Source organism: Nerophis lumbriciformis, linkage group LG36, assembly GCF_033978685.3.
Source record: "Nerophis lumbriciformis linkage group LG36, RoL_Nlum_v2.1, whole genome shotgun sequence".
Taxonomy (NCBI): domain Eukaryota; kingdom Metazoa; phylum Chordata; class Actinopteri; order Syngnathiformes; family Syngnathidae; genus Nerophis; species Nerophis lumbriciformis.
This window is the reverse complement of record NC_084583.2, coordinates 14,999,621-15,012,325: the sequence shown is the minus strand read 5'-3', so window position 1 is coordinate 15,012,325 and position 12,705 is coordinate 14,999,621. Positions and strand designations below refer to the sequence as shown.

Below are 12,705 nucleotides of genomic sequence, written 5' to 3'. Positions count from 1 at the left end.
AACGCCAAAAAAGTCAAAATAAGTCAGGGTGTGATGTGACCGGTGGTGACAGTACACCTACTTTGAGACAAGAGCCATAGTGATACATGGTTGGTTGTGGTTTAAATTCATATCCAACAATTGCGACAACCAATGTTCCCTCTAATTGTTCATGTGTGTGAGCAAACACAAAAACTCCCTGAGCATTCAGTGGAGCACATGTGAGCAACATCACACGTGGCAATACCAGCGGCACACCTGTCTCAAACCAATCTTTTATTATAACACTCAAATGAGAGGAGTCATTTTCATGAGATTATTTAATAATATTAGTGATTTGGCCCACTTGTAATGAAAATAAAATAAATCTTGTTTTTCATAAGCTATGGATTAGTATTGTATAATATGTCTGGGTGGGGGTCCTGCTTTGGAAATCATTTATACCCCTATCAGAGATCACATTTAGTTCCCCTTAAACATCCTCATGTTGCACAATGAAATGTAAGCATAGGATGAAGTGTCCATTCCTGTAACTTTCTCTAGTAACAGCATTTCATGGTTAATATAAATAAATTAACATTAATAATAAATGACAGTAGAATAAGCACACGTATGACTGAGGAGTCATAGTGTAACTTTGTGTGGTGTTTGAGTTGTCCAACTTTTTGTGTGGCCATAAACGCACCAGTGGCTTAGTGGTGTGCGTGTTGGTGACAGATGACAAGTTGCTTTTGGCCTGGTTTGTACGGCAGAAAATGACTAGTTTTTCGAGATAGAAGTTTTTTTACTCATGTTGTGGTTATGGCCGAATATAAACAGTTTTGTTCAATTAAGTGATCGATATAATTCCTGTCCTTGAAGCATCTCGATAGACGTTACAATAATTGAATGGTGTTCAATTGAACGGTGTTGATTGTTGACGAACACCGTTAGGGCCGCTTGTTGTCACTGTCACTCAGAGTTGCATTGCAAAATTACACAGAATAAATTGTGTTTATTTTGTTTAGAATTCAGATGGGTTTGATTTGGTGCGCGGCATATATTTGCTGTGCGCAGAGGACGCTTGAGCAGTGCGCAATTGCGCAGGCGCGCACCTTAGAGGGAACGTTTTTTTATTGTCTACTGACTTTGATTTTTTAATGATTTCTGCTGGTGGTGTGTTTTTTCAATGGAAACAAAATGTGCCTTGGCTCAAAAAAGGTTGAAAAACACTGCACTAAAACATCACTAAACATTTGATTGAAATGCTTGTGTGCAGTTGGTGGAGAACTGCATGTGCCTCTTAAGAAATCTGTCCTATCAAGTTCACCGTGAGGTCCCCAGCTGTGATCGCTACGCTGAAAGCGCGCCGATCAACCAGGGACCTGCACCTGGATCCAACAAGGGTGGCTGCTTTGGCTCTCGGAAGGGCAAAGGTCAGTATGCGGAGACCTGAAGGTCAATTACAAGGTGTCTGGGCTTGTTGGTGGCAGTTTTTCACTCTCCTGCTGTTTCTTTTTCTCCTCTCCTCCCTCTTTGCTCTCTCCTTGTTTCTCCTCGTCCTTTTTTAGATGAATGGTTTTCCAAAGGTAAGATTGTCATGCGTTTCTGTGGTCATTGTTCCATCTGTCACCACTAACACCAAATGTTATTTACTACAATTGAATTCCGATTGCACATGCATGGTGCTTACATGAAAACCATCGCATGCCGACTTTGCTTGTTTCACTGCACATGTGGTTGCATTTGACAACACACTGAGCATCAATATAAAATGATCTTTTTAACATTTTTATATGATTGTTCCTTAACTGTCATGTCTTTCCTTATTTGTTTCTGCAGGAAAGAAAGAAGGCGATGATGGAAGTGCAGACCAGGTTGACATTCCAAAGAGGACAACGCCTGCCAAAGGTCTGTCTATATACACTTACCGGTAACTATGTGTACTATGGATACATGTTTATGAATAAATAATATCTCTGTCTCAGGTTATGAGCTGCTGTTCCAACCAGAAGTTGTTCGACTTTACACATCGCTGCTAAGAGAGAGCAAGAACCCCTCAGTACTGGAAGCTGCTGCCGGGGCCATCCAGAACCTGTGTGCAGGCCGATGGACTGTTAGTACTTTTACAAATTAGTAGTATTGCCGTTTGTTGTTTTTGTACTTTCAAGTCATATATTCTCTGATTCTGCTGATAAGACAACAGCAAAAATTATATTCACAATTTTCCTCTGATTCCCTCTTCAGTTTGGCCGTTACATCCGCGCTACTGTGCGTCTAGAGAAGGGTCTCCCTATGATGGCTGAACTGCTGGCTCACAGCAATGATCGTGTGGTGAGGGCAATGTCCGGAGCCCTAAGAAACCTCGCCATCGACAACCGGAACTGTGAACTTCTTGGTGAGATTGGACATCAACGGTCCTTTTTTTCTGTTGGTGTTAAAAGGCATTCCGGTACTAATCAATTGAAATCGGTACTATACCGGTACCGTTCTTTCATCTGAGTGCCTCTTTGCGGCGGTGACTACAGAGCCGAGGCGCATGATGTTGTGTGTCAAAATGCACACACAAAGTGCATGCAAGTAATAACATCTTGTAGAGGAAAAATTACAAAAAACTACAATTCTACTGGTTAATAAAGAGGGTGGGAAAGTACAATATGGAGGGATTTGGGCTTCAAAGGTGACACTTTAAACAGGGAGGCACCGCGTTGCAGATACTGTCTTACACCTTTCCTGCTTGTCGGCTCCCAGACCGTGGTCGAGGAGAGCAGGGGAGACCTTTCACTTCGCAATGTGTCCGTAAAGCTCCGGTCTAAACCGGATTGACGAGGCCGTCGATTAGTTACTGTTAACAGGTTTTCCCATGTACACTCCAAAAGGGACAAGCGGTAGAAAATTGATGGATGGGTTCACGCATGCGCAGTGTTTTTGGACGGGAAGTATGGATTGAGTGTTTCCGGTTTTTCCTCTGAGATTAAAAGTTGTGAACGAGAATAAACGTTGTTTATTCATCTGCACTTAACAGTTACAACTTGGTCACTTTATTGATCATTTCCACAGGGCACAACCGGACATCCACCATGCTATTGACACTCCTGCACATGCTAGCGCTACCTCTCCTAACTTGCCCACTCACTTACTCACACTCACCCCACATACTGCCATTCTTAAAAGAGCACACACATACGCTACTCTCATGACAGCTGCTTTAAAACACGCCTCGCCAAATGTGGCGATTAGTATTAGCACCTTTGCTTCAAACTTAGGTTAGACATTTAAAGAATAAGCGTCCAGATCTGCACAATAGCGGTATAGCTCGGTTGGTAGAGTGGCCGTGCCAGCAACTTGAGGGTTCCAGGTTCGATCCCCTCTTCCGCCATCCTATTCACTGCCGTTGTGTCCTTGGGCAAGACACTTTACCCACCTGCTCCCAGTGCCACCCACACTGGTTTAAATGTAACTTAGATATTGGCTTTCACTATGTAAAAATGCTTTGAGTCACTAGAGAAAAGCACTCTATAAATATAATTCACTTCACTTCACAGTGATTTATAAAGAGTGACAGGTACCGTCTTTTTCGGACTATAAGTTGCAGTTTTTTTCATAGTTTGGCGGGGGGTGCGACTTATACTCAGGAGCGACTTATGTGTGCAATTATTAACACATTACCGTAAAATATCAAATAATATTATTGATCTCATTCACGTAAGAGACTAGACGTATAAGATTTCATGGGATTTAGCGATTAGGAGTGACAGATTGTTTGGTAAACGTATAGCATGTTCTATATGTTATAGTTATTTGAATGACTCTTACCATAATATGTTACGTTAACATACCAGTTGGTTATTTATGCCTCATATAACGTACACTTATTCAGCCTGTTGTTCACTATTCTTTATTTGTTTTTAAATTGCCTTTCAAATGTCTATTCTTGGTGTTGAGTTTCATCAAATAAATTTCCCCCAAAAATGCGACTAATACTCCAGTGCGACTTATATGTTTTTTTCCTTCTTTATTATGCATTTTCGGCCGGTGCGACTTATACTCCGGAGCGACTTATACTCCGAAAAATACGGTAATAATGTAGTTGTTACACCTGTCCTGCTGTTCGGTCCGGTGCAGACTGTAGTCGAGGAGCACAGGGCAGACGTTCCCTTCAGGGTCGATGCCATTTCAATGCCTTTTAATTTATATTTTAACCTTGTAAAATTGTTCTTTGACTGAGTGTTTAATGTAGTGTAAGAGATTCTGTTAAAATGAAGCCGATATTGACATTTTTTGTAGTTCCCTTTATTTGGAAAAGTATCGATATACATTTTGGTACCGGTACTAAATTATTGGTATCGGGACAACCCTAAAAGGCATCCTTCTGATGTGTGCTGTGTTTCTTGTGCAGGTTTGCATGCGGTGCCCCACCTTGTAGCAAATCTTCCCGGAGGCCAAACTGGGCGTGCTCTATCAGAGGAGACTGTGGTGTCAGTACTAAGCACCCTGGCTGAGGTGCTAGGCAGCAGTTTGGAGGCGGCAAAGACCCTCAGGGCCTCGCAGGGCATCGAAAGACTTGTGCTTGTTAATAAAAACGGGTACGTAAGAAGCATGTTCACTTTGTTCATCCAATTAAATGTCAATACATCTTTGAACATCTCGTTGTACAGCAAGCGCTCTGATCGTGAGGTTCGAGCGGCAGGTCAGGTGCTGCAGCTGGTCTGGGCCCACAAGGAGCTGCGTCGGCCTCTTGAGAAAGACGGTTGGAAGAAGTCGGACTTCCAGATCAACCTGAACTCCATCACAGCCAACGGCCCGAGCACTCGAGTCAACGGCACCTATGGAGAGACCACCACGCCACTGCTGGACAGAGGTGTGTGTTGCTGCCTATGACACCATTCACGTTCCTAAGAAGAGGATCAAAATGTGGGAGTTGACGTTGTTTTTGTCCCACCACAGGAGAGAAGCGAAACATGATTCCACTTAATGACCTCGGCTCTGGTGGGTGTGACTTGCTTTTATACAACATGTTAAAAGTGTGTCCCTTTTCGCTCATTCGTGTCATCCTTCTCCAGAGGCTTACTCAACACTGGACCAGAGGGAGAGGAGACACACTCTCGACGACACGACAGACACTTTACCGGTACTTTTTAAACACTGATCATCAAATTGTGAAGCAAAATTAAATCTAGTAGAAATTTATAGTGTATGAAACTAAATTCTTGGGAATAATAATTGACCATAAATTATGTTGGAAACCGCATATTGACTATATACCGTATTTTTCGGACTATAAGTCGCAGTTTTTTTCATAGTTTGGCCGGGGGTGCGACTTATACTCAGGAGATAGATAGATAGTTGATTGATTCCTTCAGGAGAGTTCCCTCAGGAAAATTAAAATTCCAGCAGCAGTGTACAGAATTGAGATAGAATTTAAAAAGTAAATAATGGTGACTTATGTGTGAAATTATTAACACATTACCGTAAAATATCAAATAATATTATTTAGCTCATTCACGTAAGAGACTAGACGTATAAGATTTCATCGGATTTAGCGGTTTGGGGTAGAGATATTATCGGCCGATAAATGCTTTAAAATGTAATATCGGAAATATCTGTATTGTTTTTTTTATTATCGGTATCGTTTTTTTAATTTTTATTTATTTATTTATTTATTTAAATTAAATCAACATAAAAAACACAAGATACACTTACAATTAGTGCACCAACCCAAAAAACCTCCCTCCCCCATTCACACTCATTCACACAAAAGGGTTGTTTCTTTCTGTTATTAATATTGTGGTTCCTACATTATATATCAATATATATCAATACAGTCTGCAAGGGATACAGTCCGTAAGCACACATGATTGTGCGTGCTGCTGGTCCACTAATAGTACTAACCTTTTACACTTAATTTTACTCATTTTCATTAATTACTAGTTTCTATGTAACTGTTTTTATATTGTTTTACTTTCTTTTTTATTCAAGAAAATGTTTTTAATCTATTCATCTTATTTTATTTTATTAATTTTTTAAAAAAGGACCTTATCTTCACCATACCTGGTTGTCCAAATTAGGCATAATAATGTGTTAATTCCACGACTGTATATATCAGTATCGGTTGATATCGGTATCGGTTGATATCAGTATCGGTAATTAAAGAGTTGCACAATATCGGGATATCGACAAAAAGCCATTATCGGACATCCCTAATTAGGAGTGACAGATTGTTTGGTAAATGTATAGCATGTTCTATATGTTATAGTTATTTGAATGACTCTTACCATAATATGTTACGTTAACATACCAGTTGGTTATTTATGCCTCATATAACGTACACTTATTCAGCCTGTTGTTCACTATTCTTTATTTATTTTAAATTGCCTTTCAAATGTATATTCTTGGTGTTGGCTTTTATCAAATAAATTTCCCCCAAAAATGTGACTTATACTACAGTGCGACTTATGTTTTTTTTTTCCTTCTTTATTATGCATTTTCGGCCGGAGCGACTTATACTCCGAAAAATACGGTAAAGGGAAAAATATCCAAATCCATTGCTATTCTTTATAAAGTAAAGCACATGCTGAATAAGACATGTCTGCATATGTTATATTATTCTTTAATTTTTCCATATTTAACATATTGTGTTGAAGTTTGGGGAAATGTTTATAAAACAAACAGAGCCAATAATTAAACTTCAAAAAAGGGTCATTAGAATAATACACAAAGCATGCTATTATGAACATACCTATCCATTATTTATAAGTTCTAATGTGTTAAAATTTTCAGTTATTGTGTTTTTTTAAAAACAATGGAAATGATGTTTGGAGTAAAGAACAACAACCTTACAGCTTGCATTCTTAGCTTATTTCAATTAAGAGGAGAAAACTATCATTTACGGGGGATATTGATGTTTGAAATAGGTAAAGTAAGAAGGAATATAAAATACAAATGTATTTCAGTTTTAGGAGTTAAATGGTGGATCAAGCTCAGTGATGAGCTGAAGACATGTAGTTCTTTGTTAAGGTTTAAGAAAACCTTGAAAGGTGAAATAATTTAAAATTCTAAAATATAGTAACAATTACTTTCATCCCATTGATTTTTTTTTTTTTTTAACGATGTTCCAGGCAATATAATTTTCAGTGAAGGTATAGGATAGGCAAATATAAGCTTTGGCTTCAGCCTATTCCTTTTTCGGTCATTCTTTTTCTTTTCTTTTCTTTTTGTGTGTAAATGTGTATGATTGTTAAATATGTCTAATCTGTACTGTTAAACTGCTCACACAAAATGGTTGATGGTTGATTATATGACCGAAATAAACTTAGTTCATTCATTCATTCATCCTCGTGCTGGACCGCTCGCTTTAACAACACTAAACCCAGTCACTTTTTTTTTGTACTTTTTTACAACCTCACTATTAACCTGTTTCACTTAACACTATCTACCCTCCCCCCCCTCTTCTCTTTCTTTTGCTGTGGTTGTCTCTCAGAGAGGGGTGTATGGGGGAAGAAAGGGCTCCCTGCCTCTGTTGGACTCCTATGATGGTTAGCCCTCCCCCTCTACCCCCCTTCTGCATGTAACAGCATGGTATGTCCTACTGACTTCTCGTCCTGCATGGACACGTACCAATGTTCCTTTGCTCTGTTACTACCTCAAAATGAGGGGGAAACCTCTTTACTTTGTGTAATGATGTAACTGAAGTAGGGCTGGACAATTAATCTAGTGTTGTCCCGATACCAGTATTTTGGTACCTGTACCAAAATGTATTTTGATATTTTTCTAAATAAAGTGCTCCACAAAAAATGTCATTATTGGCTTTATTTTAACACAAAAATCTTAAGTTACATTAAACGTATGTTTATTATTGTAATTTAGTCCTTAAATAAAATAGTGAACATACTAGACAACTTGTCTTTTAGTAGTAAGTAAACAAACAAAGACTCCTAATTTTGGTGCTGACGTATGCACTACAGGCAGGCCAGTCTAGTACCCGCACTCTTTTACTATGAAGCCACGTTGATGTAACACGTGGCTTGGCATTGTCTTGCTGAAATAAGCAGGGGCGTCCATGGTAGCATTGCTTGGATGGCAACATATGTTGCTCCAAAACCTGTATGTACCTTTCAGCATTAATGGCGCCTTCACAGATGTGTAAGTTACCCATGTCTTGGGCACTAATACACCCCCATACCATCACAGATGCTGGCTTTTCAACTTTGCGCCTATAACAATCCGGATGGTTCTTTTCCTCTTTGGTCCGGAGGACACGACATCCACAGTTTCCAAAAACAATTTGAAAAGTGGACTCGTCAGACCAATGAACACTTTTCCACTTTGTATCAGTCCATCTTAGATGAGCTCAGGCCCAGCGAAGCCGACGGCGTTTCTGGGTGTTGTTGATAAACGGTTTTCGCCTTGCATAGGAGAGTTTTAACTTGCACTTACAGATGTAGCGACCAACTGTAGTTACTGACAGTGAGTTTCTGAAATGTTCTTGAGCCCATGTGGTGATATCCTTTACACACTGATGTCGCTTGTTGATGCAGTACAGCCTGAGGGATCGGAGGTCACGGGCTTAGCTGCTTACGTGCAGTGATTTCTCCAGATTCTCTGAACCCTTTGATGATATTACGGAGCGTAGATGGTGAAATCCCTAAATTCCTTGCAATAGCTGGTTGAGAAAGGTTTTTCTTAAACTGTTCAACAATTTGCTCAAGCATTTGTTGACAAAGTGGTGACCCTCGCCCCATCCTGACTGAGCATTTCATGGAATCTACTTTTATACCCAATCATGGCACCCACCTGTTCCCAATTTGCCTGCTCACCTGTGGGATGTTCCAAATAAGTGTTTGATGAGCATTCCTCAACTTTATCAGTAATTATTGCCACCTTTCCCAACTTCTTTGTCACGTGTTGCTGGCATCAAATTCTAAAGTTGATGATTATTTGCAAAAAAAAAAAAGTTTATCAGTTTGAACATCAAATATGTTGTCTTTGTAGTGCATTCAATTGAATATGGGTTGAAAATGATTTGCAAATCATTGTATTCCGTTTATATTTACATCTAACACAATTTCCCAACTCATATGGAAACGGGGTTTGTAAATAATACACTGAGAGAGACAGTTTATAAGCTAAAATCTCACTAATCAATATTTATTTTTGTTTTTTTGTCCTGCAGAAAAACTGATCGTGTGCATCACCCAGACTGGGCCATCCCTGCCCGGCTACTAAGGGAAGGATGGTCCACATGCACACACTCTCCTCGTGTGTGTGTGTGTGTGTCCCCTTATCTTTCTCTTCCTTGTACCATCTCCCAGCGGACCAATGAGACGACTGTTTGGCATCCAAAGAACGTGGTCGTGTTGCAGCTGAATTAAGTTGCAACACCAAGACATACACTTTTCTTTCTTTTACATTGTACTATTTGACCGTAGCAGCAGAACTCTTTGTATTAAGTTATAAATCTATAGAGGCAATCACCTCTGTTGACAATCATTTAAAATGCTGGTGTTTTTGCCCTCTTTGCTATTTTCAACATTATTTTTCTGCTTGCATCCTAACAATGAGATTGTGTGTGCGTAGACCTCTCAGTGTAGGATATATACTGTACATATACAAAGAAAACGGGATGACCGCGTTAGTTTTGGCTTTTATTTAAATCGTCCCTTCAAGGGGATATTGTCGGGATGCGGCCCGTCAGACCCGACGAGTCGCCCTGTAGATGGAGAATGTTTGTATAGAAGTGTTGTGTAGAATTATTGTCTCCGCTTTGGGGTTGGCACAGGTGTACACAAGAAAAAGCAGACGTGTGTGTATGTGTGTGTGTGTGTGTAAGGGGAGAAACACCTATGGACCTTTTTTTTTTCGTTAAATTTTTGTATGCAAGTGCAGACACATTGTTTATTTTTGTGCTCATGTCTGTCAATTTTGTTCTTAATATTTTTTCCTGGTTTTTTTTTTTTTCAATGTGTAAGAAATTTAAATGTTTGGTTTTATTCCAAAATTCCACATCTGGCTTGATTGGTGGGAAGTGAAGCTGGCAATAAGTGCTCATTTGAACCACTTCCTGTTTAATCACTTTTTTCTTGTGTCCGCTATTTAGGATGACTTCACCTTCTAGTCGACTGAATGCTCGCGTTCCAACCCGCCGACGGGGGTGAGATAGTACGAGGTGTATTTGCTTAGAGGAGACTCGAGTCAGTACGGTTTTGTTATAGTAGGCGGACAAGATGCATATTTTTGTCATCCATTTGGTTTCTTTCTTTACCGCCCTTTTTCTGTCTAGTTTATTTGTATTTTGAGTGTTGCAATGGTGGGTAAGATCATTATGCAATTTTTTTTTTTTTAATTGTTCTTTCCGGTTCTCTACACACATGATATATTTGTAATGTTGCCTATCCATGTACCATTCATACCTGCCTTGCCTCTGACAGTTGCTTTTTTTTTTAAAGAGAAAAAAAATATGAAGTTATGTAACTGGTCATACTGATGTTTTTTATAAATAAAGATCATTTCTTAGACAACGTTTGCTCACGTCTGCTTGTTTTCAACTATCAATGTTTCAAATGGAACTTTTGACTGTTTCTCATTTTTATTTGCCTGTTTTACAGCAACAGAAACGTGCACACCGTGGCTTTGAAAGCCGTGGAGGCGGACCGGTGCCTAAACGTGATCCAAATCCTCCCTCTGGAAACGCTGGATTGTGAAAGGTGCGGCGTGCATGTTTTATGTGTCATCTGCAGCAAGTGGGTAGCATCATTTCATCCTGTTTCACGGCACAAAGTGGACGGACTCTCACAAACCCCGTTTCCATATGAGTTGGGAAATTGTGTTAGATATAAATATAAACGGAATACAATGATTTGCAAATCATTTTCAACCCATATCCAATTGAATGCACTACAAAGACAACATATTTGATGTTGAAACTCATAAACTTTATTTAATTTTTTTGCAAATAATTAACTTAGAATTTCATGGCTGCAACACGTGCCAAAGTATAAACCCTGTTTCCATATGAGTTGGGAAATTGTGTTAGATCATACTTGCCAACCTTGAGACCTCCGATTTTGGGAGGGGGCGTGGTCGGGGTGGGAGGGGGGCGTGGCTAAAAGGGGAGGAGTATATTTACAGCTAGAATTCACCAAGTCAAGTATTTCATATATATATACACATATACATAATAAATACTTGAATTTCAGTGTTCATTTATTTACACATATACACACACACATAACACTCATCTACTCATTGAGTTAAGGGTTGAATTGTCCATCCTTGTTCTATTCTCTGTCACTATTTTTCTAACCATTCTGAACACCCTCTCATTGATGTGTGGCACGCACAAAAGTGCTTTCATCAAATGCACTAGATGGCAGTATTGTCCTGTTTAAGAGTGTCACAACATTGCTGTTTACGGCAGACAAACTGCTTTACGGTATACAAAAACGTGACTGCTGTTGTTGTGTGTTGTTGCCGCGCTGGGAGGATGTTAATGAAACTGCCTAGCAATAAACCCACATAAGAAACCAAGAACTCGCCCTCCATCATTCTACAGTTATAACGTGATTGGGCAGGTATGCTGGTTATATTGTGGGTTAGCGGACTCAGGTCCATGACCTGAATTTCGGGAGATTTTCGGGAGAAAATTTGTCCCGGGAGGTTTTTGGGAGAGGCGCTGAATTTCGGGAGTCTCCTGGAAAATCCGGGAGGGTTGGCAAGTATGTGTTAGATATAAATATAAACGGAATACAATGATTTGCATATCACTTTCAACCCATATCCAATTGAATGCACTACAAAGACAACATATTTGATGTTGAAACTCATAAACTTTATTTTTTTTTGCAAATAATAATTAACTTAGAATTTCATGGCTGCAACACGTGCCAAAGTAGTTGGGAAAGGGCATGTTCACCACTGTGTTACATCACCTTTTCTTTTAACAACACTCAAACTATTGGGAACGGAGGAAACTAATTGTTGAAGCTTTGAAAGTGGAATTCTTTTCCATTCTTGTTTTATATAGAGCTTCAGTCGTTCAACAGTCCGGGGTCTCCGCTGTCGTATTTTACGCTTCATAATGCGCCACACATTTTCGATGGGAGACAGGTCTGGACTGCAGGCGGGCCAGGAAAGTACCCGCACTTTTTTTTTTTTACAAAGCCGCGCTGTTGTAACACGTGCTGAATGTGGCTTGGCATTGTCTTGCTTAAATAAGCAGGGGCATCCATGAAAAAGACGGCGCTTAGATGGCAGCATATGTTGTTCCAAAACCTGTATGTACCTTTCAGCATTAATGGTGCCTTCACAGATGTGTAAGTTACCCATGCCTTGGGCACTAATGCACCCCCATACCATCACAGATGCTGGCTTTTGAACTTTGCGTCGATAACAGTCTGGATGGTTCGCTTCCCCTTTGGTCCGGATGACACGATGTCGAATATTTCCAAAAACAATTTGAAATGTGGACTCATCAGATCACAGAACATTTTTCCACTTTGCATGAGTTCATCTTAGATGATCTCGGGCCCAGAGAAGCCAGCGGCGTTTCTGGGTGTTGTTGATAAATTGCTTTCGCTTTGCATAGTAGAGCTTTAACTTGCACTTACAGATGTAGCGACCAACTGTATTTAGTGACAGTGGTTTTCTGAAGTGTTCCTGAGCCCATGTGGTGATATCCTTTAGAGATTGATGTCAGTGCCGTCTGAGGGATCGAAGGTCACGGTCATTCAATGTTGGTTTCCGGCCATG

At 39.8% G+C, this 12,705-nt stretch overlaps 1 protein-coding gene across 10 annotated transcripts in view; it reads left to right on the top strand.

Annotated features, from left to right (window-relative positions):
- The window catches only part of LOC133577060 (catenin delta-1-like), a 44,946-nt gene extending 34,471 nt beyond the window's left edge, over positions 1 to 10,475 (top strand). For 6 of the 10 annotated variants that reach the window (XM_072912483.1, XM_072912477.1, XM_072912478.1 and 3 more), the window contains 11 exons: positions 1,238 to 1,394; positions 1,530 to 1,547; positions 1,801 to 1,869; positions 1,947 to 2,074; positions 2,206 to 2,356; positions 4,358 to 4,544; positions 4,617 to 4,819; positions 4,906 to 4,947; positions 5,022 to 5,089; positions 7,439 to 7,493; positions 9,131 to 10,475. In XM_072912483.1, the coding sequence (XP_072768584.1) occupies positions 1,238 to 1,394; positions 1,530 to 1,547; positions 1,801 to 1,869; positions 1,947 to 2,074; positions 2,206 to 2,356; positions 4,358 to 4,544; positions 4,617 to 4,819; positions 4,906 to 4,947; positions 5,022 to 5,089; positions 7,439 to 7,493; positions 9,131 to 9,183 (1,131 nt within the window). In that variant the 3' untranslated portion in view covers positions 9,184 to 10,475. Of the gene's footprint in view, positions 1 to 1,237; positions 1,395 to 1,529; positions 1,548 to 1,800; positions 1,870 to 1,946; positions 2,075 to 2,205; positions 2,357 to 4,357; positions 4,545 to 4,616; positions 4,820 to 4,905; positions 4,948 to 5,021; positions 5,090 to 7,438; positions 7,537 to 9,130 lie in introns of all 10 variants that reach the window. The other 4 variants (XM_072912484.1, XM_072912480.1, XM_072912479.1 and 1 more) reach the window with 3 other exon arrangements.
- The last annotated feature ends 2,230 nt before the right edge of the window (positions 10,476 to 12,705 follow it).